Source organism: Pristiophorus japonicus, chromosome 6 (assembly GCF_044704955.1).
Source record: "Pristiophorus japonicus isolate sPriJap1 chromosome 6, sPriJap1.hap1, whole genome shotgun sequence".
In the NCBI taxonomy this organism is placed as follows: Eukaryota; Metazoa; Chordata; class Chondrichthyes; family Pristiophoridae; genus Pristiophorus; species Pristiophorus japonicus.
This window is the reverse complement of record NC_091982.1, coordinates 20,753,758-20,781,518: the sequence shown is the minus strand read 5'-3', so window position 1 is coordinate 20,781,518 and position 27,761 is coordinate 20,753,758. Positions and strand designations below refer to the sequence as shown.

General features: G+C 47.5%; 1 protein-coding gene across 1 annotated transcript in view; it reads left to right on the top strand.

The window, feature by feature from the left end:
• Positions 1–10,578: 10,578 nt before the first annotated feature.
• The window catches only part of LOC139265097 (uncharacterized protein C8orf48-like), a 70,700-nt gene continuing 53,517 nt past the window's right edge, over positions 10,579–27,761 (top strand). The window contains exons 1-2 of the mRNA XM_070881992.1: positions 10,579–10,769; positions 11,919–12,207. Of these exons, the coding sequence (XP_070738093.1) occupies positions 11,937–12,207 (271 nt within the window). The 5' untranslated portion in view covers positions 10,579–10,769; positions 11,919–11,936. The remainder of the gene's footprint in view (positions 10,770–11,918; positions 12,208–27,761) is intronic.

Here is a 27,761-nt window from a genome sequence, read left to right as displayed (position 1 = left end):
AAGGAGAGGGAAGTGGAGAGGTTGAGTGAGGGGTTTAGGGAGAGAATTCCAGAGCACGGGGCTTAGACAACTGAAGGTAAGGTCGCCAATGGTGAGGTGAAGGGGGAGGGGGAATACACAGGACCAACCCGAGGGCCGCTGCCAGCGATACAGTGGCATAACATTGAAATCCACTTCACCGACGAGCTTTCTGGCTGCAGTTCACTGGCCTCATGTAAGTCAGGCTTAGAATCAGATGGTCATTGAGCCTACCCGTTCCGGTACAGGGATCGATCCTGCACCGAGTTCTCATGGGCAAACTGGCACAAACCAATTTCTAGACCAGGGACCCAGTGTCTAACTGTTAAAGACATTGAGCAAACTGTCACAGGAGAGAGAGTGGAGAGCACAGTTCAAACTGTCACAGGACAGAGAGTGGAGAGCATCAGTTCCAACTGTCACAGGACAGAGAGTGGAGAGCACCAGTTCCCACTGTCACAGGACGGGAGAGTGGAGAGCACCAGTTCCCACTGTCACAGGACAGAGAGTGGAGAGCACCAGTTCAAACTGTCACAGGACGGGAGAGTGGAGAGCACCAGTTCCCACTGTCACAGGACAGAGAGTGGAGAGCATCAGTTCCAACTGTCACAGGACAGAGAGTGGAGAGCACCAGTTCCCACTGTCACAGGACAGAAAGTGGAGAGCATCAGTTCCCACTGTCACAGGACAGAAAGTGGAGAGCACCAGTTCAAACTGTCACAGGACAGAGAGTGGAGAGCATCAGTTCCCACTGTCACAGGACAGAAAGTGGAGAGCACCAGTTCAAACTGTCACAGGACAGAGAGTGGAGAGCACAGTTCAAACTGTCACAGGACAGAGAGTGGAGAGCATCAGTTCCAACTGTCACAGGACAGAGAGTGGAGAGCATCAGTTCCCACTGTCACAGGACAGAGAGTGGAGAGCACCAGTTCCAACTGTCACAGGACGGGAGAGTGGAGAGCACCAGTTCTCACTGTCACAGGACGGGAGAGTGGAGAGCACCAGTTCCAACTGTCACAGGACGGGAGAGTGGAGAGCACCAGTTCCAATTGTCACAGGACGGGAGAGTGGAGAGCACCAGTTCAAACTGTCACAGGACAGAGAGTGGAGAGCACCAGTTCACACTGTCACAGGACAGAGAGTGGAGAGCACCAGTTCAAACTGTCACAGGACGGGAGAGTGGAGAGTACCAGTTCAAACTGTCACAGGACAGAGAGTGGAGAGCACCAGTTCAAACTGTCACAGGACAGAGAGTGGCGAGCACCAGTTCCCACTGTCACAGGACAGAGAGTGGAGAGCACTAGTTCCCACTGTCACAGGACAGAGAGTGGAGAGCACCAGTTCCCACTGTCACAGGACAGAGAGTGGAGAGCACCAGTTCCCACTGTCACAGGACAGAGAGTGGGGAGCACCAGTTCCCACTGTCACAGGACGGGAGAGTGGAGAGCACCAGTTCCCACTGTCACAGGACAGAGAGTGGAGAACACCAGTTCAAACTGTCACAGGACAGAGAGTGGAGAGCACCAGTTCAAACTGTCACAGGACAGGAGAGTGGAGAGCACCAGTTCCCACTGTCACAGGATGGGAGAGTGGAGAGCACCAGTTCCCACTGTCACAGGACAGAGAGTGGAGAGCACCAGTTCCCACTGTCACAGGACAGAGAGTGGAGAGCACCAGTTCCCACTGTCACAGGACGGGAGAGTGGAGAGCACCAGTTCCCACTGTCACAGGACAGAGAGTGGATAGCACCAGTTCAAACTGTCACAGGACAGAGAGTGGAGAGCACCAGTTCCCACTGTCACAGGACGGGAGAGTGGAGAGCACCAGTTCCCACTGTCACAGGACAGAGAGTGGAGAGCACCAGTTCCCACTGTCACAGGACAGAGAGTGGAGAGCACCAGTTCCCACTGTCACAGGACAGAGAGTGGAGAGCACCAGTTCCCACTGTCACAGGACAGAGAGTGGAGAGCACCAGTTCCCACTATCACAGGACGGGAGAGTGGAGAGCACCAGTTCCCACTGTCACAGGACAGAGAGTGGAGAACACCAGTTCAAACTGTCACAGGACAGAGAGTGGAGAGCACCAGTTCCCACTGTCACAGGATGGGAGAGTGGAGAGCACCAGTTCCCACTGTCACAGGACAGAGAGTGGAGAGCACCAGTTCAAACTGTCACAGGACAGAGAGTGGAGAGCACCAGTTCCCACTGTCACAGGAACATCCAGCCGTGCCCCGGTAACTGCCCCCAAAGGAAGTGGAGTGTGGGAAATTACACTCCGCTTCCATTGAGGGGGGGTAAGGCCAATTCTGCAGTGGGCGCAGGACTTCCACGCTGGGGGCTAAAATTCCCTGCTCCAGAAGGTTACCGCCCCCATGATGGGAGCCTGTGCGGTGAGGCAGAGGGAAGATGAGGGGAGACGGGGACGTGGGATGGAGGGGAGAGTGGTGGAGGTGGGGGGGCGGAGAAACCCAGGGCGGGGGATAGGAGGGGCCACATTGCAGCGGAGGTCTGGGGGGGGTGAAGTGTGTTGGAGGGGTGGGCCTGGGGGCTCTGTGCCTCGGTGTGGGGAGTGTTCGGAGTGGGGTGGACGGGTTGACTGCGCAGATGGTGGATGGTGGATGTGGTGTGGTTGGCGTCGCGGGGGCGTGGCTCCGGGGTGGCCGGGGCTGGGGGCTCAACATCCGGGGGTGTTCGGCATTTGGGAAGGATTCTGACGGGACGGGGCGGGTTGGTTGCGGGGAGAGTGTTCCCGGTGTTGGGTGGGTCCGGAGCTGGGGGTGGGGCACGCTCTTGGGATGGGGGGTGGGCTGTTTGGTGCTGGGATTGGGAGAGACTTCTTCACTCGGGGAGTTGTTGGCCTGTGGGGTTCCCTGCCGCGGAGAGTTGTTGATGCCAGTTCATTGGATGTGTTCGGGAGGGAGTTGGATGTGGTCCTTGCGGCTGGGGGGGTCGGGGGTGTGGAGGGGGTGTGGGGGGAAGGTGTTGGGTGGGTGATCAGCCATGATCTTGTTGAATGGCGGTGCAGGCTCGAAGGGCCGAATGGCCTACTCCTGCACCTATTTTCAATGTTTCTATGTTTCTATTAGTCTTTTGGTTGCAAGCAGGAAAATGGGCAACCTATGTCCTTTTTTAATTGTATTGGGAGATATTTTGAAATGAAAATGAAGTTACCTAGCACTGTGCATGCATTTTACTTTTGTACAAAGCTGGCTTTGTATCTGTAGTTTAAAGGAAGACTGGCCTTGTATGAAAGGATACTTACAACTTGAAACATGGTTGCCATCTATTGGTTGCAAGAAGCACTGCAGAAACTGGACAATGATTTCAATGGAGACTACAGGCAAATTCTCCTCTTTTGCACTGGGCATTAAATAATTGCTGAGTGGCTTCCATAGAATAAAATCAATCAGGAAGAATTGCATACCCATAATGGAGACCACCAGATTTTCCATCCATTACTTTAAACATCCAAGTGCAAAAGAGAAAGAAAGTACTTGCATTTATATAGCGTCTTTCACGATCTCAGGATGTCCCAAAGTGCTTTACATTCAATAAAATTCTTTTGACGTTTAGTCACTGTTGTAATGTAGGAAACACGGCAGCCCAACGACTGTAAATGGAGGAAGAACAAGCAGGAGGCCATTCCTACCTTGTTATCATAGTAACACTGGGGTTGCACCAGGACAGGCCCAATGACATCATCCTGGAAAGCACCATGGTTTACTGGAGCAGTGCGAGAGTAACGGAGACCTGATTTAAGGAGTCTCTGTCAATTTCCCTCTTACCTACACTGTCGAGCGCCGATTTCACGAGTGCAGGATGGAGGAAAATGTATGCTATATTCTACACAATTAGAGATTCCCTTCAGTATGTTTAATTTCAGCTGAGAAGGCATTGGCTCATTAGATTCCATAAATTAGTTTTAAAAGAGAATTAGTTGCTTGAAAAAGATGAATACTAAAGAATTTGGGGAACGAGGGGAGAGGAATTAGACTAGGTGTCTTCCAGGGCCTTTGGCGTAAAATTCACTGCACTGAAATTGGAAAAGATACTTAACTCTCTTGTACCTGCTCCAACAACAGTGAAGGCACGCAGCTGAATTAGAAGGACAAAGCACGATGTTAATTCACTCCTTCAGTCAATTTGGTACAGTACAAGCAGAAACTGTATACAATCGCAGTTTCAGTTGCTGTTTGAGCTTGCTAACGTATGTTCAGTGCAGGTTTGAGCGACACTTAGTGTTATGTATTGTCCAGGTACATTAAATGTATGGTTACAATGGTGCACCACAGAGGGCGCTGTGGTGGGAGACCTGGAAGTATCTGCAAGACAGAGTATAAAGGCTGCCCACCACACCTGAGAGTCACTCTGGAGTTACACAATAAAGGACTAAGGTCACAGCAGTTACTACAAAACCAGACTGTGTGGAGTCAGTGATTTGAGTGCTACATACATCACATTGGCGACGAGGACACGGACGAGCTTCACGCAACCATGGCTACTCTGGGCTCGTTAAAAGATTTTACAGAGGATAATGATTGGGAGGTCTCTACGGAAAGACTCGAGTACTACTTTATAGCAAACGACCTGACGGCGGACACGGATGCAATGAGAGTGAAGCATAAGGCGATATTGCTGTCCAGTTGTGGCGATGAGGTTTACTGTCTCGTCAGGGATTTGCTGGCACCCGTGAGCGCCAAGGACAAGTCATATGAGGAGCTGATTGAACTCATTCGTGACCAACTGAAACCAAAGGAGAGCATCCTCATGGCCAGGCACAAATTCTACCATCACTGCAGACCTGAGGGCCAGGATGTCACTAAATATGCTGCGGACATCAGGAGACTCACGGTACCGTGTGATTTTGGCACACACCTTGAAGACGCGTTGCGAGACATTTTTGTTATGGGGATTGGCCATGAGGGTCTCCTTCACAGGCTGCTATCCACTGAACCTACAGTCAGCCTGCAGCAAGCCATCACCATCAGCCGGGCGTTTATGACCTCGACTTGCAGCACCAAGCAGATGATCCACACAGTCTCGAACCAGGCAGGCACTGTCCACAGGATAGCACCCACCACGGACAAAACTGCAGAACGTGGCTCTGCCCAGAGCAGAGAGCACGGACCTCAGGGTCCTGCAACTCAGAGTCCACCGAGGGGAGCTAATCGAGTAGCACCATGCTGGCGCTGCGGAGGGAGCCATGGGACTCACCGGTGCAGGTTTGCGGAGTATACGTGCAATACCTGCCACATTAAAGGCCACCTTCAGCGTATGTGCAAAAGAAACCTGACTCACCGTGTGGCTGAGGAGATAGGGGATGATCCACCATCCAGCGAGGAGCAGGCAGAAGAAGATGAGGTGTTTGGACTGTATACGTGTACCGACGATTCGCCCCCAGTGATTATGGAGGTCAAGATTAACGGAGTCCCAGTGAGTATGGAAGTGGACATGGGGTCGGGTCAGTCGCTGATGAGTCAGGAAACTTTTGATAAACTGTGGATCAACCCAGCTGCATGACCCAAGTTGGTCCCGGTCACGGCAAAGCTGCGCACCTACACCAGGGAACTGATACCTGTTCTTGGCAGAGCAGATGTGCAGGTATCTCACGGGGGCGAGACGCACGGTTTACCTTTGTGGATCATTGCAGGTGATGGGCCGACGCTACTCAGCAGGAGGTGGATGGGGAAGGTCGTGGGAGCTGGGAAGACTTAATTCCTCCACAGACCGCCGTCTTCCGTGTTCCTAAAGAGTAGCGCAGACCGAGCTAGAGGAGAAAGAAGGGCTTCGAAGGACTGCTCCAGCAGGCACCGTCGGCCCGCGGGCAGAGGCTGGCTGCGGAGGATGCGGCAGTGCGGGGGCCGGTGCGTTGTGGCTCCCGGGTGCTGTCGAAGTGTGGTGGGTCCCGAGAGAGAGTCGAGGCAGCAGCAGGCTAGAATTCAGTAGGGAAACCAACCTCGCAAAAGGGTCCGGAGAAGGAAAGCTGTTCATCGGCGGTCTAAATCTCGACACAGACGAGCAGGCCCTGGAAAAAGTACTCTCCAGGTACGGGCAGCTCTCCGAGGTGCGAGTGAACAAGGACACCCAAGCGGCCCGCGGTTTCGGATTCAGCACAAGTGTTCTTCTCAAACTCGCTCAGCAGTGCAGTCAAGCCACTCACATCCTCAATTGGTTCTGTAATTGCAGGAAGCTGCTCCTCAACAAAATGAGTGTTTAACCTACGCCTTTTCAGTACCTTTTCTTCAGGCACGCTACGTCTCTTTTGGCATGGAACCTTCTTTTCTGTAATCGGCTGCAACTGTTGGCGGAGTTTATTCAATGTAAAGGGGCACAGCGAGCTCAAGATGGTGGCAAGCCTCGTGGCAACAGAAATCTGCAGAGAAATGCAAGCAGAGCAACTAAAATGGCGGTGCCCAGTGGAAGCCTCATGGGAACAACAAGATGGCGTCTTACCCGGGAGTCTTAAAAGGGCCTTACACCATTGGCAGTCCCCACAAAGAGACTTTTGTAAGGCAAGAGCGAGTCTAAATGAGTAATGTGATTTGTATGATGACGTGAGTTAATATTTTGATGCTGAAATGATTACTGTGTTTGAAATGATGGGTGATTTACGAAAAGAGTTAAACAAGGTACAAGTAAAAGGGTTAATGGATCTGTGACTAACATGACTAATGGACTAATGCGATTGCCGATTTTATGTGATTCATGCAATGGTTCAGCGGCGGCAGATGAGCCGCAAAGGCGACTACTTTCTGAGAACAGAGGCAGCGCACTGGTTGCGATACCCTGTCTCAGCGCAGCCCATTACCTCGGGCAAAAAGGGGCTGTATGCCACCACCATACCTCACCCAGTGGAGCTGGGATTAATTAACTGTTCAGTGTACCTGCAACCTTTTGTTGTAATTCTTCAATGCATCTATATGTACCAAAAAAAATGCACTGCCTATATATACCTGCTTTCTGTTGAATGTTATGCTCGTGTACTTCATCACCCATGTAAGGACTGCAAATACCACATGCTTGCACTGGATCGCAAACATAATCTCTGCATGGGGGAGAAGAGGGAAGTGGATGGTCATGGACTCACACTCACAAATCAACCAGGACGAACAAGGCCGAGGTTACCGGCAATGGCTTTTGGAACTGGGGTGGGGGGGAGTGAGATGTTATGTATTGTCCAGGTACATTAAATGTATGGTTTTTAAAAAAAATCGTAGCCAATCTTTCCAATTCTTTGTCAGATCACAAACGCCAGAGGTCACCTTGCACACATCAAGAATCACCCTGCGCTAATGCTCTTAGCCAAAAGGCCTAGAGCCCAAGCACCGTTCCTGGAAGTACTGCAATACCAGGTTCGTGCCATGGAGGTGGATGGGTCAAGCCACCCCACCCACCTCCTATTTCCAAAAAGCATAGGAGAACCACCTTCCTGATCCAGGGAGAACCACGTTGGGGTCATGGTTACTCCCCTGTCAGGTCAGTTACGCATGATCTATGGTTACAATGGGGCGCCACAGAGGGCGCTGTGGTGGGAGACCTGGAAGTACCTGCAAGGCAGAGTACAAAAGGCTGCCCACCACACCTGAGAGGCACTCTGGAGTTACACAATAAAGGACTAAGGTCACAGCAGTTACTACAACACCAGACTGTGTGGAGTCAGTGATTTGAGTGCTACATACATCACACTTAGTAAAGTTAAACAACGCTCAGATGCTCTCTTGTCACATATGAGAGCATATATAGAATTGGGCCATGGATGTGAATAACTCTGCATGGTTACATGGAAGGTATCTCTTAATGGCGATTGCCGCATGGAGCTGACTGGCGCTTGCAGGCATACTGCTGAGATGTGACAGTGAGTCAATGGCTGAGAAATTCTTCGGAGTTGCTCCCGCTCCGGGAGATTTCCATCGCACCTTTGGCAAAGTAATACCTGTGCAGTGGGCGCAGTCCCGAGGAACTTTCCCGTCATTAGGCCAGTGTGAACGGTCTCGTCATTTTTTGGTGATTTTTCACACGCTGTTGCTGTACCAGGAACACAGCAATCAATCCACACCACAAATGTTGCATCAAAACCAATGAGATGCATGACTGGTTAATCTAGTTTTGGTGATATTGGTTGAAAGAGAACGTGGGCAGCGCATTGGAACTCTAACTTTTCATCAAATAGTGCCATAGGATCTTTATCCTCACTTGGCCAGCTGTACAGCTGGTTTAACGTCTCATCGCAAAGTTAGTACTTCTGAACATGCAGCACTTCCTCAGTACTGCACTGAAGTATCAAATTAGATCACGCAGTCAAACCCCTATGTGGGGCCCAGTGAAAGAAAAAATGTGGATTTATATACAAAAGCAAAATACTGTGGATGCTGGACTAAAAGCAGAAAATGCTGGAAATACTCAGCGGGTCAGGCAGAATCTGTGGAGCGAGAAACAGAGTTAACGTTTCAGGTCGATGACCCTTCATCAGAACTGGAAAAATGTAGAGATGTAACAGATGTAGACATGGGAGGAGAGGAAACAACAAAAGAGTAGGTCTATGATAGGGTGGAAGGCAGAAGAGATTAAGGGATAGAAATTTACCTCCGCCCGAAAAGGGGCGCACCTTCTGCTTTTTTGTCGTTTCTCTCCACCACGATCACTCATCAGCGCCGCGCTAATGACCTCAGCACATCGCTGATGACGTCAACCTGTCTCTTCCCTTCAGTTAAAGGGGAGAGGCGCTGCGAGCTCTGGAAATTTTTAAGTTCGGTCCACTGGGCCACCAGTGAGGGTTTTGGCCGGGCCAGTGGCCTGGCATCCACAAGAGGGAGTGCGAGGCTACCTGTTGGCTGCTCGGCCGAACCTGGCAGTCGGCCGACGATAAAAAAATAACATGGCGTCGCCGGCAGTGCCACCTCCCCTTTAAGGGTGGCCGCGCCGCCGACCAACAAGGTGCGCACCGACACAAAAAGCCGTCGGGGGGCACCGGCCGGCGGCAGCACCGCACCCGCGGGGCCGTTCCTCAAAAGGGATATTTCCCGCAGGACAATTTCGGGAAGCAGTCACCGGCGGTCGGTAAGGGGTCGGCGCATGCACGCCGCGGCGGGAAAAACGGGAGGAGCAGTCCCCTACACTGCTCCGCCCTGATGACGGGGCAATTTGCAAAATGGCGGCCCCACCGCGGAGAGTCAGCGGCCATTCGCCGCCGCTCCGTGGCCGATGCTTTCCGGCGTCCAGTGTCCTTACCGGGAGGGGCAATTTCAGCCTCAATGAGACTAAAGGGATGATGGTGCAAGGTAAAAGGAGCTGGTAATGGGACAAGTTAAGAAGCAATAGGGGGATCAAGGGGTATGGCGAGAAAGCAGGAATGGGGTACTGAAGTTGAATGTTCAGCCATGAACTCATTGAATGGCGGTGCAGGCTAGAAGGGCCGAATGGCCTACTCCTGCACCTATTTTCTATGTTTCTATGTTTCTCTATGTTTCTATGAGTCTGGATAGGGTGTAAATGGGAATGGCAGAAGTAGGAGGTGTGTGGGGGGGGCCTGACCCATCCACCTCCACGGAGGTGTGTGGGGGGGCCTGACCCATCCACCTCCACGGAGGTGTGTGGGGGGGGCCTGACCCATCCACCTCCACGGAGGTGTGTGTGGGGGGCCTGACCCATCCACCTCCATGGCACGAACCTGGTATTGCAGTACTTCCAGGAACGGTGCAGTGGCTCTAGGCCTTTTGGCTAAGAGCATTGGCGCAGAGTGATCCTTGATGTGTGCAAGGTGACCTCTGGCGTTTGTAATCTGACAAAGAATTGGAAAGATTGGCAATAAAAAAAAAAAAAAATGGCAGAATCATCAACAACTGCTATGGGAAAGAGAGAAAAAAAATGAAAAAAAAAAAAGAGAAAAAAAGGGGTAAGGGTTACGGTTTGAAATTGTTGAACTCAATGTTGATTCTAGAAGGCTGTAAAGTGCCTAAACGAAAGATAAGATGCTGTTCCTCAAGGTTATGTTGAGCTTCATCGGAACAGTGTAAGAGGCCGAGAACGGAGAGGTCAGAGTGGAGTGGAGCGGATAATTAAGTGGATTTATATGGTGCATTATAAGATCATCAGAATATTATAACCAATAAATTACCTTTGAAACATAGTTAGTATTATTATTTAGGTAAACGAGGGCAGCTGTGTTTTGTCCACCATAGTCCTACAAACAGCAAATGAGCTAAACTATTTAAAAACACATTCCAATGAAATAACTGGCATTAAGAATCTTGGAGCCACATTTAACTCTGGGAATGATAAGTGGGAGGGGTTAATTGACATTACAGATAGTCATGTGGGTGCTTTTAGATGCTTCCATGCCTTGATACAGTGAAGGAAAAAAAACATCTATTCAGACTGTAGGAAAGATTTAAATTTAAATCAGAAGTATGTGTTAACAGTAAGCAATTATACATGACATCAATTTCAAGCAGATTTTTAGTTAGCTTCCTTGTAAAATCAAATGATTTGGTTGAGACTCTGGGGACATTTCTCCCCTCAGAACAAATGTGGAATGGAACATTCCAGTTCCTTTCAGAACTATGTGGCAGTGTGAGGTTGGAGAGGAAATGGAGCTGCTCACAGGAACTCAGTTATTTATTATTTAACTTTGTGTTCTCAGGGACCTGAGTGAACTGTAGAAATATAGCGCAGTACATAATCTCCCATTGAACATGAAGGAAACCACTAAATGTCTCTGAAGGCCCAAGGGTCACAGGTCACGAAGCTGAGAGGTGAGAAGAGATAACATACCTGTTACCAAGATGACGCTTTCAGTCTACAGAGGTTTGAGAAAGAGGAATGGAGGCAGAAATGATATCACCAGCTCTCTGTGTAATACACAGCACTCAGTTCATGGAGCTTAAGAACAGACTGTTGTATTTTCAACTGCACTCTTCAGGCCTATAATGTCAGGTTTCATTGATTTTTTAAAACGGTATATTTAACAGTTAATTGTTCTCTGTTCTCTTGTGACATTTGGCTAATTCTGCGCTCCCATGCTCCTTTTGGGGAGCTGTGCTGGCAGGGAGGATGATCAGAGAATTAGTGCTACAATTTTGCCGACCTCTAACCCTGATCCTTGAATGTGTGGAAACAGTTAACAGCAATGAATTATTGAATTACCCCAAGTGGTTTCTATTTTTTTTTTAAAAAGGATAATTTGCCCCATCCCAATTTTCTGTTATTCGACAATGGGGGCTTCACAATTGAGCCTGATCCTGAACTTACACACATACACTTCCAGCCAGGGTGTTATACAGAGATCAGGAGCAGGAACTCTAGAATGTTTTTCTTCACTAATGCAGGGACACTTCAGCAATTCATAGTACCCTAACTATTACCACAGCTAAGATAAGCTAACACAGCATATATTGAGATTGAATCCAATTCATGGTCTGTTGCATGTCTCAGAGAGCCTCTCACAAATACAGCCTCTCAATTTTAATCCCCCTTCTCTCCTGAAGATCTTGGTCATGCTGGACTACAGTTCCACAGGGGCCAGAAGCTTTCTGTTACTTTGTCTGAGTGACCATTTTTCACACGTAAGCCCAGTTAGCGAGTGCTGGCAGGCTATTTAACCATGGGGGACATAACAGCTGCACCTGACCCGGTCCTTACCCGACATTGATACACATGCACTTTCCAGCAGGAGCCACATGGAAGGTGAACCCAAGCTGATTATTCCCTATTTCTTATTAGCCCAGGGGACTGAGGGACCCACTGCCATACCACCCAAGATAAGCTAACTCAACACATGCCAGAGATTGAACCTGCGGCTTGTATGCTTTAGTGCTTACAGTGGATTTTGCATTTAACAAGCAAACCATTAGGGAAGCTGTTCCACTATCACTTAGAAGATATCTTTATTATTTGTATTTTAGGTGGCCCTCCTGTTACCCATGGCAAGTGAAACAGAAACCAGTGAAGGGCATGTGGTTAGGTACCCTGAAGACGACTCCCGTGAATCGTACCGCAGTTGCAGTAGCAGTATAATGAAATACGCCGATGAATCCTTTGCGTCCTACACTGATGAAAATGAGCACAGTGGTCAATCCTACAGTCAATCATTTGAATCTTACCATCCTTTCGATGAGGATCGCGAGCCAGAATCAGAAACCTCTACCATCAAATCTGAAATGGAGTCTCTGTCACCTCTGAATGTCAAAGAAGGTGAGGGAGAATAATCAATTGCTTGTCAAGATGTTTTCCTGGGCTATCTTAGATTTGCTACCTTTGCTTTTCTTTTCCTCCAATTTTATCCTGCTTTCTTGACCAGTGGCTCCTGCACAATTTGCTGTCTGGACATTGGGTGAAGACAGGATTGGCTCAGGTGTGATGCCCTAATTGGTTGAACAGACTGCCAACAATCATTGTTTAGACTCACATTTTCTTTTGTGGGCGAGTGGGAAGAATCCCAGTGACAGGGCTACTCCTCTCGGTTCCATTAATGAATCAGGTGAGCTGGTTGACCATCAACAGTGGGCTGGAGTACTGCTGACCTTCCTGTTTCTGGTATCAGAGCATTAAACCTTCCACAGAATGGTGACTTGACTTTTTGGAACACAGCTGGCTTGATGCCAGCTGCATTCGGGGCAACCCAACTTTGCAGGGGGGGCTTCAGACAGGTGTTGGGGCCCCTTATTTGAATATGTAAAGGGCTAAATGCCTGTATCAGGCATGGGCCCTAACGGCGATATTTTTTTGGCCGAAATCAATCTGGCATGCGGCGCATTTCCAGGTCATTAATGAGCGTGTGTTTCCTGTCCGCGATATTGGAGGCTTAGCAGACTGTTTAGCACCTGAAAAACAGGCGTTGTACGGATGAATTTCTAGACCAAAGTGTTTTATTTCCCAGCACTAACATACCTCACTCTGATGAGCACAAAGTTCCTTAAAAAAAGGAAAAAAGGGAATTTGTTCCTCTGAACTTTCTTTGCTGGGGCATCCAGTGGTGTTATATTATACATGATGATAACCAGAATATTTACACACTAATAAGTTCCAGGTGTCCTTTCACATGTCTTTTCACTCGTGACCCTTTCTGAGTTCAGACTTTCAGCTGTATAATAAAACCAGTTACTCACTGTCACCATCAGAGTGTGTCTACTTCACCTTCAAATTATCAATCATTGCTATAACCAGAAGGCCTCACCTTGAACCCCCTTCCCCACAGCCTGTGATGTTATTTAAGCAATGGAGCCACCTTCAGAATACCCTTATTATAATATCTGTAAATCTGTAATGGTCTGATAAATTTCCAACAACACAGAACAAAAATGTATTGAATATTTTTTATATTTTCTACCCCTTTTCTCTCCTCCTGTCCAAGCAGTTTAATTCACTCTCTGTTACAGGAAGTGCACGTATCAATTGTATTTTACATTGTAATAATTCAGTTAACTGCTAATCGATTGGGTACTAACATTTATCTACAATCCTAACAATGCTCCTGAGAGTAATTATCTGTAATGTGCAGTAATTCACGGTTCAGTTTTTAATCGTTTTTTGCTTGGTAACTACTTGTTGTTTAGCAATTAACAGGCACATGCACATTTACTTGCAATTTGCTCAGTTTGTGTTAATTTTGCACAATTAAGCAAGTAGCTAGCAGAATTGTAATGGGCAGCAGAGCAGGAGATAGCCAATGGAACTATTCAAGGGGAAGAAAGATTATGAAAGTAAACTAGCACAAAATATAAAAATATATATTATGAGTTTCTACAGGTACATAAAACGGAAAAGAGTGGCTAAAGTAAATGTTGGTCTCTTGGAGGATGAGACTGAGGAATTAATAATGGGGAACAGGGAAATGGCAGAGACTTCGAACTAAATATTTTGTATCGGTCTTCATGGTAGAAGACACAAAAACATCGCAATAGTGGATAAGCGAGGGGCTATAGGGAGGGAGGAACTAAAAACAATCACTATCACTAAAGAAGTAGTACTCGGTAAAATAATGGGACTAAAGGTGGACAAGTCCCCTGGACCTGATGGCTTATATCCTAGGGTCTTAAAAGAAGTGGCTGCAGAAATAGTGGGTGCATTGGTTATAATCTACCAAAATTCCTTGGATTCTGGAAAGGTTCCAGCGGATTGGAAAACTGCAAATGTAGCGCCCCTATTTAAAAAAGGAGGCAGCCATAAAGCAGGAAACGATTGACCAGTTAGCGTAACATTTGTCTTTGGGAAAATGCTGGAGTCCATTATTAAGGAAGCAGTAGCAGGACATTTGGAAAAGCATAATTCAATCAAGCAGAATCAGCATGGTTTTATGAAAGGGAAATCATGTTTGACAAATTTGCTGGAGTTCTTTGAGGATGTAACGAGCAGGGTGGATAAGGGGGAACCAATGGATGTAGTGTATTTGGATTTCCAGAAGGCATTCGATAAGGTGCCACATAAAAGATTACTGCACAAGATGAAATTTCACGGGGTTGGGAGCAATACATTAGCATGGATAGAGGATTGGCTAACTAACAGAAAACAGAGAGAGTCGGGATGAATGGGTCTTTTTCCGGTTGGCAAATAGTAACTAGTGGGGTGCTGTACGGATTAGTGCTGGGGCCTCAACTATTTACAATCTATATTAATGACTTGGATGAAGGGACCGAGTGTCATGTAGCCAAGTTTGCTGATGACACAAAGGTGGGTGGGAAAACAAATTGTGAGGAGGACACAAAAAATCTGCAAAGGGATATAGACAGGCTAAGTGAGTGGGCAAAAATTTGGCAGATGGAGTATAATGTGGGAAAATGTTAGTTTATCTACTTTGGCAGCAAAAATAGAAAAGCAAATTACTATTTAGATGGAGAAAAGTTGCAAAGTTCTGGAGTACAGCAGGACCTGGGAGTCCTTGTGCATGAAACACAAAAAGTTAGTATAAAGGTACAGCAAGTAATCAGGAAGGTAAATGGAATGTTGGCCTTTTTAGAAAATAGGTGCAGGAGTAGGCCATTCGGCCCTTCGAGCCTGCACCACCATTCAATAAGATCATGGCTGATCATCACCTCCGTACCCCTTTCCTGCTTTCTCTCCATATCCCTTGATCCCTTTAGCCGGAAGGGCCATATCTAACTCCCTCTTGAATATATCCAACGAACTGGCATCAACAACTCTCTGCGGTAGACAATTCCACAGGTTAACAACTCTCTGAGTGAAGAAGTTTCTCCTCATCTCGGTTCGAAATGACTTATCCCTTATCCTAAGACTATGCCCCCTGGTTCTGGACTTCCCCAACATCGGGAACATTCTTCCTGCATCTAACCTGTCCAGTCCAGTCAGAATTTTATATGTTTCTATGAGATCCCTTCTCATCCTTCTAAACTCCAGTGAATACAGGCCCAGTCGATCCAGTCTCTCCTCATATGTCAGTCCTGCCATCCCAGGAATCAGTCTGGTGACCCTTCACTGCACTCTCTCAATAGCAAGAACATCCTTCCTCAGATTAGGAGACCAAAACTGAACACAATATTCCAGGTGACGCCTCACTAAGGCCCTGTACAACTGCAGTAAGACCTCCCTGCTCCTATAATCAAATCCCCTAGCTATGAAGGCCAACATACCATTTGCCTTCTTCGCTGCCTGCTGAACCTGCATGCCAACTTTCAATGACTGATGTACCATGACACCCAGGTCTCGCTGTACCTCCCCTTTTCTTAATCTGCCGCCATTCAGATAATCTGCCTTTGTGTTTTTGCCACCAAAGTGGATAACCTCACATTTATCCATATTATACTGCATCTGCCACGCGTTTGCCCACTCACCTAACCTGTCCAAGTCACCCTGCAGCCTTTTAGCGTCCTCCTCACAGCTCACACTGCCACCCAGCTTAGTGTCATCTGCAAACCTGGAGTTATTACACTCAATTCCCTCATCCAAATCATTAATGTATATTGTAAATAGCTGGGGTCCCAGCACTGAGCCCTGTGGCACCCCACTAGTCACTGCCTGCCATTCTAAAAAGGACCCGTTTATCCTGACTTTCTGCTTCCTGTTTGCCAACCAGTTCTCTATCCACGTCAATACATTACCCCCAATACCATGTGCTTTAATTTTGCACACCAATCTCTTCTGTGGGACCTTGTCAAAAGCCTTTTGAAAGTCCAAAGACACCACATCCACTGGTTCTCTCTTGTCCACTTTACCAGTTACATCCTCAAAAAATTCTAGAAGATTTGTCAAGCAGGATTTCCCTTTCATAAATCCATGCTGACTTGGGCCGATCCCATCACTGCTTTCCAAATGTGCTGCTATTTCATCTTTAATAATTGATTCCAACATTTTCCCCGCTACTGATGTCAGGCTAACCGGTCTATAATTACCTGTTTTCTCTCTCCTGCCTTTCTTAAAAAGTGGTGTTACATTAGCTACCCTCCAGTTCATAGGAACCGATCCAGAGTCGATAGACTGTTGGAAAATGATCACCAATGCATCCACTATTTCTAGGGCTACTTCCTTAAGTACTCTGGGATGCAGACTATCAGGCCCCGGGGATTTATCGGCCTTCAATCCCATCAATTTCCCTAACACCATTTCCTGCCTAATAAGGAGTTCCTCCTTCTCACTAGACCCTCGGTCTCCTAGTATTTCCGGAAGGTTATTTGTGTCTTCCTTTGTGAAGACAGAACCAAAGTATTTGTTCAATTGGTCTGCCATTTCTTAGTTCCCCATTATAAATTCACCTGAATCTGACTGCAAGGGACCTACGTTTGTTTTCACTAATCTTTTCTTTTCACATATCGATCGAAGCTTTTGCAGTCAGTTTTTATGTTCACAGCAAGCTTCCTCTCATACTCTATTTTTTCCCTCCTAATTAAACCCTTTTTCCTCCTCTGCTGTATTACAAAATTCTCCCAGTCCACATGTTTGCTGCTTTTTCTGGCCAATTTATATGCCTCTTCCTTGGATTTAACACTATCCTTATATACCCTTGTTAGGCACAGTTGAGCCACTTTCCCCGTTTTATTTTTACTCCAGACAGGGAAGTACAATTGTTGAAGTTCATTCATGTGATCTTTAAATGTTTGTCATTGCCAATCCACCGTCATCCCTTTAAGTATCACTCACCAGTCTATTCTAGCCAATTCACGTCTCACCCAGAGTGGTGAACCTGTGGAATTCTCTACCACAGAAGGTTGTTGAGGCCAATTCACTAAATATATTCAAAAAGGAGTTAGATGTAGTCCTTACTACTAGGGGGATCAAGGGGTATGGCGAGAAAGCAGGAATGGGGTACTGAAGTTGCATGTTCAGCCATGAACTCATTGAATGGCGGTGCAGGCTCGAAGGGCCGAATGGCCTACTCCTGCACCTATTTTCTATGTTTCTATGTTTCTATGTTTCATACCATCGAAGTTACCTTTCCTTAAGTTCAGGACTCTAGTCTCTGAATTAACTGTGTCACTCTCCATCTTAATAAAGAATTCTACCATATTATGGTCACTCTTCCCCAAGGGGCCTCGCACAACAAGATTGCTAATTAGTCCTTTCTCATTACACATCACCCAGTCTAGGGTGGCCAGCTCCCTGGTTGGTTCCTTGACATATTGGTCTATAAAACCATCCCTAATACACTCCAGGAAATCCTCCTCCACCGCTTTGCTACCAGTTTGGCTAGCCAAATCAATATGTCGATTAAAGTCGCCCATGATAACTGCTGTACCTTTATTGCACGCATCCCTAATTTCTTGTTTGATGCTGTCCCCAACCTCACAACTCCTGTTTGGTGGTCTGTACACAACTCCCACTAGCATTTTCTGCCCTTTGGTATTCTGTAGCTTCATCCATACCGATTCCACATCACCCAAGCTAATGTCCTTCCTTATTATTGCATTAATTTCCTCTTTAACCAGCAACACCACCCCACCTCCTTTTCTTTTCTGTCTATCCTTCCTAAATGTTGAATATCCCTGGATGTTGAGTTCCCAGCCTTGGTCACCCTGGAACCATGTCTCCGTGATGCCAATTACACCATATCCGTTAACTGCTATCTGCGCAGTTAATTCATCCACCTTATTCCAAATACTCCTCGCAGAGCCTTCAGGCTTGTCTTTCTAACACACTTTGCCCCTTTAGAATTTTGCTGTAATTTGGCCTTTTTTGTTATTTGCCTTGGATTTCTCTGCCCTCCACTTTTATTTCTTTCTGTCTTTTGCTTCTGCCCCCATTCTACTTCCTTCTGTCTCCCTGCATAGGTTCCCAACACCCTGCTATATTAGTTTAACTCCTCCCCAACAGCACTAGCAAATACTCCCCCTTAGACATTGGTTCTGGTCCTGCCCAGGTGTAGACGGTCCGGATTGTACTGGTCCCACCTCCCCCAGAACCGGTTCCAATGTCCCAGGACTTTGAATCCCTCCCTTCTGCACCACTCCTCAAGCCACATATTCATCTGAGCTATCCTGAGATTCCTATTCTGACTAGCAGGTGGCTCTGATAGCAATCCTGAGATTATTACTTTTCAGGTCCTACTTTTTAATTTAGCTCCTAGCTCCCTAAATTCGTCTTGTAGGACCTCATCCTGTTTTTTACCTATATCATTGGTAACTATATGCACCACGACAACTGGCTGTTCACCCTCCCTCTTCAAAATGTCCTGCACCTGGTCCGAGACATCCTTGCCCCTTGCACCAGGGAGGCAACATACCATCCTGGAGTCTCGGTTGCGGCTGCAGAAACGTCTGTCTATACCCCTTACAATAGAATCCCCTATCACTATAGCTCTCCCACTCTTTTTCCTGCCCTCCTGTGCAGCAGAACCAGCTACGGTGCCATGAACTTGGCTGCTGCTGCCCTCCCCTGATGAGTCATCCCCCTCAACAATACCCAAAGCGGTGTATCTGTTTTGCAGGGTGATGACCTCAGGGGACTCCTGCACTACCTTCCTTCCACTGCTCTTCCTGTTGGTCACCCATCCACTATCTGGCTGTGTACCCTTTACCTGCGGTGTGGCCAATTCACTAAATGTGCTATTCACGTCATTCTCAGCATCGTGGATGCTCCAGAGTAAATCCACCCGCAGCTCCAGTGCCGCAACGCGGTCTGTCAGGTGCTGCAGGCGGATGCACTTCCCGCACATGTGGTCGCCAGGGACACTGGAAGCGTCCCTGACTTCCCACATAGCACAGGAGGAGCATAACATGTGTCTGAGCTCTCCTGCCATGATTTAACCCTTAGATTAACTTAATTTGACAACACCAATGCTAAAAGGTTACTTACTGATAAAGAGAAAGAAAAACTACTCAACAATCACCAGCCAATCACTTACCCCCTTGGTATTGCAAGAGGGATGGAATATAAAAGCAGAGAAGTCCTGCTACAACTGTACATAATATTGGTGAGGCCACACCTAGAGTACTGTGTTCAGTTTGGTCTTCGTATTTAAGGAACGATATACTTGCATTGGAGGCAGTTCAGAGAAGATTCATTAGGTTGATTCCAGAGATGAGGGGATTGACGTATGAAGATTGAGTAGGTTGGGCCTGTACTCATTGGAGTTCAGAAGGATGAAAAGGTCATCTTATCGAAACATATACGATAATGAGGGGTCTCGACAAGGTGGATGCAGAGAGGATATTTCCACTCATAAGGGAAACTAGAACTAGGGGGCATAGTCTCAGAATAAGGGGCTGCCCATTTAAAACTTAGATGAGTAGTAGTTGCTTCTCTCAAAGGGTTGTAAATCTGTGAACTTCTCTGCCCCAGAGAGCTGTGGAGGCTGGGTCATTGAATATATTTAAGGCGGAGATAGACAGATTTTTGAGCGATAAGGGAATAAAGGGTTATGGGAGTGGGCAGGGAAGTGGAGCTGAGTCCATGATCAGATCTGCCATGATCTTGTTAAATGGCGGAGCAGGCTCAAGGGGCCAAATGGCCTACTCCTGCTTCTATTTCTTATGTTTCTTGTGTTCTTATGAATCTAGTGGTGTGTACAGTAGTAAGGTTAGGGCTAGCACTAGCCTTTTGTCAAGCAAGCATAGTTGACAACTCCAACCCAATTGAAATAGGATTTCTACCAATTAAATATAATTGGCACTCATACACATATTTAGCAATGAGAAAAATGGTTGGATTGGGTCACAGCTGTTATACACATGGGAGATGGTGATGACATACTTCCAATATCTGTCTGCAATCAGCCTGTTTCCCTCCCCTCCTTAGGAGGGAAACTTGTGTGGACCACCAGGAAGGAGCAGGGGAGGGCATTCGGTCACAGATACACACTGGGACTAAGAGGGAGAGAGAGAGAACAAATACCACAGATACAGCCTGGGGCAGAGAGAGAGAGAGAGAGAGAGAGAGAGAGAGAGAGAGAGAGAGACAGAGAGACAGAGAGACAGAACGACAGAACGACAGAACCAGAGAGAGCCACATATTTACACTGGGACAGCGTGTGTGTGGGAGAGAGAGAAAGAGATCAAAGATGCACACTGTGACAGTGGGAGAGAATCACAAATATACACCGACAGAGAACTACAGATAAATCAGGACACTGTGAGAGAGAACCACAGGTACACACTAAAACAGAGAGCGCGAGAACCATGGATACACCTGAAGACAGGGAGAGAACCACAAATATACAGGAATGGAGAGAGAAAGAGAGAGCCTATTGTAGATGGAATGGACAGTTCAGGCCCCCAGCCATTATCAGTTACCCTCCATGTGCATTATGGGTGTTGTGTGGTTCCAGTTGTGATTGGCTAGTGGGGTGGGGTGGAGGGTCCCCTCTCTTGGGTTTGACAGGACTGAAGGGAGAAGGGGGTTGTCTCCTGTACAACTAGCGAGAACGTCATTACAGGAAATGTGCTGTTGTCTTCTGTGCACTCACCAATTCTTAGTGATTGTTTGATGCTATCTTTTACGATACTACATCCAGTACATCTGTCGACTGAGTACTGCTTTGTTGGGTACCTTTTCCCTCGATGTTCAGGTTTCCAGATGACCTCATGCGTGCAGCCATTTGGGAGGCTGGAGACAGCCTTGAATCTTGAGGGGCTGTCTTGGGGGCAAGTGTCTCTGAGGACGACTTCAGCAGCTTCTCTGATTTCCACAGTATGCCCTGGCTTGGAGAGTGGGAGATGACTGCAAGCTTCAGGAGTTACAGATCTGTCAAATATGATCCTAATACTGGCACAAAGTCTCTTTTGCCAATCTTCTTTTCTCTCTAATAGCAGATCAGCTGTTTTGTGCAGCGGTGGATCTGCGAGCATTATTTAAAAATGTTCGCATTTTCCCTTTGAAGCGTTTAGTGTAGGCCGCCAATAATTGCAGCAGGAGTGGCCATTATTTGGATCTCTGTTTGAAGCACTCAATTTGATGATCTACATTGAGGGAGTGACACGGAACGTTACATAGAATTTACAGCCCCAACTTGTCTCTGTTGGTGTTTATATTCCTTTCAAGCTTCTTTCCACCCTACTTCATCTAACCCTGTCTGCATATCCTTCTACTCCTTTCTCCCTCGTGTTTATCTAGCTCCCCCTTATTGGCATCTATGCTATTTGCCTCAACTGCTCCACTAAGTTCCACATTCTAACCACCATCATCATCATCATAGGCAGTCCCTCGAAACCAAGGAAGACTTGCTTCCACTCTAAAAGTGAGTTCTCAGGATTTACAGTCTCTGTCACAGGTGGGACAGACAGTGGTTGAAGGGAAGAGTGGGTGGGGAGTCTGGTTTTCCCGCACGCTCCTTCTGCTGCCTACGCTTGGTTTCTGCATGCTCTCGGTGACGAGCCTCGAGGTGCTCAGCGCCCTCCCGGATGCTCGTCCTCCACTTAGGGCAGTCTTGGACCAGGGATTCCCAGGGGCCGGTGGGGATGTCGCACTTTATCAAGGAGGCTTTGAGCGTGTCCTTGAAACATTTCCTCTGCTCACCTGGGGCTCACTAGCCGTGTAGGAGTTCCGAGTAGAGCGCTTGCTTTGGGAGTCTCTTGTCGGACATGCGGATGATGTGGCCCGCCCAATGGAGCTGGTCAAGTCTGGTCAGTGCTTCGATGCTGGGGATGTTGGCCAGATTGAGAACACTGACGTTGGTGCCTCTATCCTCCCAGTGGATTTGCAGGATTGCGCAGAGGCAGCGCTGGTGGTACTTCTCCAGCGCTTTGAGATGTCTACTATATATGGTCCACGTCTCTGAGCCATATAGGAGGGCGGCCATAAGCTTGATCCTGACCAACGGATCCATCGCTGACCCAATCCATGCCCGGACCGAGGTCAAGCTGGGCTGCGTCATTGCGCCAACACTCTCTCGATCTTCCTCGCTGCAATGCTCCACCTCGCTGGAGGGGAACTAAACTATTGAATCAGTGGGAACCTGTTCAACCTTCGTCACCTCCAGGCTAGATCCAAGGTTGTCCCATCCTCTGTCATCGAACTACAGTACGTGGACGATGCCTGCATCTACGCACATTCAGAGGCTGAACTCCAAACCTTCATCAACATCTTGACCGAGGCGTACGAAAGCATGGGCCTTACACTCAACATCCGTAAGACAAAGGTCCTCCACCAACCTGGCCCCACCTCACAACACTGCCTCCCCGGTCATCAAAATCTTGGCACGGCCTTGGACAACGTGGACCATTTTCCACACTATCAGCAAGGGCAGACATCGACGACGAGGTCCAACACTGCCTCCAGTGTGCGAGCGCAGCCTTCGGTCGCCTGAGGAAGAGAATGTTTGAAGACCAGGACCTTAAATCTGGCACCAAGCTTATGGTCTACATTCTAACCACTCTGCGGGTAAAGATGTTTCTCCTGAATTATTTATTGGATCTAATAGTGACTATCTTATAATTATAGCCCCTAGTTTCAGAGTCCCCCCACAAGTGGAACATCTTTTACATCTACCCTACCAAACCCCTTCATAAATTTAAAGACCTCTATCCAGAGGCAGCAGACCTGAGCAGGAACAGAGCGGAGACGGAGCAAATAAACAGCAGGCCCGAGACCAGAGGCAGCGGACCTGAGCAGGACCTGAGCGGGAGCGACTCAACGTAGGCAGAATTTGAAAGAGTGGTGTCAGAGTAAAAAAATTACGTCGGCGCAAGGGAAGAAGCTGATTGGTGAGTAGCTGATGAGTGTGGGTTTTTTTTTTATGTCTTAAGTTTATTTCTGCTAAGTAAGTTCATAATCTATTAAATACAGGCATGGCAGGGCAGCTCAATCCCGTGGAATGCACATCCTGTGCATATGGGAATTCCTGGATGCTTCTCGTAGCCTGGATGACCACGTGTGCAGGAAGTGTCACCAGCTACAACAGCTCGAGCTCTGAGGTTTGGAACTTGAGCGGTGGATAGAATTACTACAGTGCAGCCGCGAGGCTGAGAACTTTGTGGATGGCACGTTTCCGGAGGTTGTCACCCCACACCTTAAGAGTGTGGAGGCAGGGAGGGAACAGTTGATCGCCAGACAGACAAGGATGATCAGGCAGGAGTTCCCTGAGTGCATCTCGCTCGCTAACTGGTTTTCAGTTCTGGATGCTGGTGAGGGCAATGGTTCCTCTGGGGAGTGCAGCCAGAATCAAGTCCACGGCACCACAGGTGGCTCAGCTGCACAGAGGAGGGAGGAAGAAGAGTGGAAGAACAACAGTGGTAGGGGATTCAATAATTAGGGGAGCAGACAGGCGGTTTATGTTGCCTTGCTGGTGCCAGGGTCAAGGATGTCACTGAACGGCTGCAGGACATTCTGAGGGGGGAAGGTGAATAGCCAGAGGTCGTGGTCCATATTGGTACCAATGACATAGGTGGAAAGTGGGAGAGCGATAGTGATAGGGGATTCAATTGTAAGGGGAATAGATAGGCGTTTCTGCGGCCACAACTGAGACTCCAGGATGGTATGTTGCTTCCCTGGTGCAAGAGTCAAGGATGTCTCGGAGCGGGTGCAGGACATTCTGAAAAGGGAGGGTGAACAGCCAGTTGTCGTGGTGCACATTGGTACCAATGATATAGGTAAAAAACGGGATGAGGTCCTACAAGACGAATTTAAGGAGCTAGGAGCTAAATTTAAAAAGTAGGACCTCAAAAGTAGTAATCTCGGGATTGCTACCAGTGCCACGTGCTAGTCAGAGTAGGAATCGCAGGATAGCTCAGATGGTTACGTGGCTTGAGCAGTGGTGCAGCAGGGAGGGATTCAAATTCCTGGGGCATTAGAACCGGTTCTGGGGGAGGTGGGACCAGTACAAACCGGACGATCTTCACCTAGGCAGGACTGGAACCAATGTCCTAGGAGGAGTGTTTGCTAGTGCTGTTGGGGAGGAGTTAAACTAATATGGCACGGGGATGGGAACCAATGAGGGAACAGAGGGAAACAAAATTAAGACAGAAGCAAAAGACAGAAAGGAGATGAGTAAAAGTGGAGGGCAGAGAAACCCAAGGCAAAAAACAAAAAGAGTCACTTTGCAGCAAAATTCTAAAGGGTCTAAGTGTGTTAAAAAGGCAAGCCTGAAGGCTCTGTGCCTCAATGCTAGGAGTATTCGGAATAAGGTGGACGAATTAACTGTGCAGATAGCAGTTAACTGATACGATGTGGTTGGCATCACGGAGACATGGCTCCAGGGTGACCAAGGCTGGGAACTCAACATCCAAGGGTATTCAACATTTAGGAAGGATAGACAGAAAGGAAAAGGAGGCGGGGTGGCATTGCTGGTTAAAGAGGAAATTAATGCAATTGTAAGGAAAGACATTCGCTTGGATGATGTGGAATCGGTATGGGTGGAGCTACGGAATACCAAGGGGCAGAAAACACTAGTCGGAGTTGTGTACAGACCTCCAAACAGTAGTAGTGATGTTGGGGAGGGCATCAGACAGGAAATTAGGGGTGCATGCAATAAAGGTGCAGCAGTTATCATGGGTGATTTTAATATGCATATAGATTGGGCTAACCAAACTGGAAACAATACGGTGGAGGAGGATTTCCTGGGGTGCATAAGGGATGGTTTTCTAGACCAATATGTCGAGGAACCAACTAGGGGGGTGGCCACCTCAGACTGGGTGTTGTGTAATGAGAGAGGATTAATTAGCAATCTCGTTGTGCGAGGCCCCTTGGGGAAGAGTGACCATAATATGGTGGAATTCTACAATAGGATGGAGAATGAAACAGTTAATTCAGAGACCATGGTCCAGAACTTAAAGAAGGGTAACTTTGAAGGTATGAGGCGTGAATTGGCTAGGATAGATTGGCGAATGATACTTAAGGGGTTGACAGTGGATGGGCAATGGCAGACATTTAGAGACCGCATGGATGAACGACACCAATTGTACACCCCTGTCTGGCGTAAAAAATAAAAAAGGGAAGGTGGCTCAACCGTGGCTATCAAGGGAAATCAGGGATAGTATTAAAGCCAAGGAAGTGGCATACAAATTGGCCAGAAATAGCAGCGAACCCGGGGACTGGGAGAAATTTAGAACTCAGCAGAACTCAACTTGATTAGGGCAGGGAAAATAGAGTACGAGAGGAAGTTTGCAGGGAACATTAAGACGGACTGCAAAAGCTTCTATAGATATGTAAAGAGAAAAAGGTTAGTAAAGACAAACGTAGGTCCACTGCAGTCAGAATCAGGGGAAGTCATAACTGGGAGCAAAGAAATGGCAGACCAATTGAACAAGTACTTTGGTTCGGTATTCACTAAGGAGGACACAAATAACCTTCCGGATATAAAAGGTGTCAGAGGGTCTGGTAAGAAGGAGGAACTGAGGGAAATCCTTATTAGTCGGGATGGACTGCATCTCAGAGTACTTAGGGAGGTGGCCTTGGAAATAGCGGATGTATTGACAGTCATTTTCCAACATTCCATAGACTCTGGATCAGTTCCTATGGAGTGTAGGGTAGCCAATGTAACCCCACTTTTTAAAAAAGGAGGGAGAGAGAAAACAGGGAATTATAGACCGGTCAGCCTGACATCAGTAGTGGGTAAAATGATGGAATCAATTATTAAGGACGCCATAGCAGCGCATTTGGAAAGAGGTGACATGATAGGTCCAAGTCAGCATGGATTTGTGAAAGGGAAATCATGCTTGACAAATCTACTGGAATTTTTTGAGAATGTTTCCAGCAGAGTGGACAAGGGGGAACCAGTTGATGTGGTGTATTTGGACTTTCAGAAGGCTTTCGACAAATGTGCAAAGTTAAAGCACATGGGATTTGGGATAGCATGCTGACGTGGATTGAGAACTGGTTGGCAGACAGGAAGCAAAAGTATGAGTAAATGGGTACTTTTCAGAATGGCAGGCAGTGACTAGTGGGGTACCGCAAGGTTCTGTGCTGGGGCCCCAGCTGTTTACATTGTACATTAATGATTTGGACGAGAGGATTAAATATAGTATCTCCAAATTTGCGGATGACACTAAGTTGGGTGGCAGTGTGAGCTGCGAGGAGGATGCTATGAGGCTGCAGAGTGACTTGGATAGGTTAGGTGAGTGGGCAAATGCATGGCAGATGAAGTATAATGTGGATAAATGTGAGGTTATCCACTTTGGTGGTAAAAACAGAGAGACAGACTATTATCTGAATGGTGACAGATTAGGAAAAGGGGAGGTGCAACGAGACCTGGGTGTCATGGTACATCAGTCATTGAAGGTTGGCATGCAGGTACAGCAGGCGGTTAAGAAAGCAAATGGCATGTTGGCCTTCATAGCGAGGGGATTTGAGTACAGGGGCAGGGAGCTGTTACTACAGTTGTACAGGGGCTTAGTGAGGCCACACCTGGAGTATTGTGTACAGTTTTGGTCTCCTAACTTGAGGAAGGACATTCTTGCTTTGAGGGAGTGCAGCGAAAGTTCACCAGACTGATTCCCGGGATGGCGGGACTGACATATCAAGAAAGACTGGATCAACTGGGCTTGTATTCACTGGAGTTCAGAAGAATGAGAGGGGATCTCATAGAAACATTAAAAATTCTAACAGGTTTAGACAGGTTAGATGCAGGAAGAATGTTCCCAATGTTGGGGAAGTCCAGAACCAGGGGTCACAGTCTAAGGATAAGGGGTAAGCCATTTAGGACCGAGATGAGGAGAAACTTCTTCACCCAGAGAGTGGTGAACCTGTGGAATTCTCTACCACAGAAAGTTGTTGAGGCCAATTCACTAAATATATTCAAAAAGGAGTTAGATGTAGGGGGATGAAGGGGTATGGCGAGAAAGCAGAAGTGGGGTACTGAAGTTGCATGTTCAGCCATGAACTCATTGAATGGCGGTGCAGGCTAGAAGGGCCGAATGGCCTACTCCTGCACCTATTTTCTATGTTTCTATGTTTCTATGAGGTCTTGCAGACAGATTTTAGGGAGCTAGGAAAGATACTAAAAAGCAGGACCTTAAAAGTAGTAATCTTCGGATTATTCCCTGTGTCATGAGCTGGTGAGTACAGAAATAGGAGGATTGAGCGGATGAATGTGTGGCTGGAGAGATGGTGCAGGAGGGAGGGCTTTAGATTCCTGAGACATTGGGTCTGTTTTTGGGAGAGGTGGGACTTCTATAACCGGACGGGTTGCACCTCAATAGGGCCGGGACCAATATTCCCGTGGAGGTGTGGGCGGGGGGTGGAGTTTGCTTGTGCTGTTATGGAGGGTTTAAACTAGCTTGGCGGGGGCGATGGAAACCTGAGAGTAGATTTAGAAGGGAGAGAAGAAAAGCAGAAAATGGAAGGCAGAAAATTAGTAAGTGAATTTGAAAGGCAGAGGAAACAAGGCAGTTTGGCAATGCTAAATGGTATATATTTTAATGCAAGGAGTC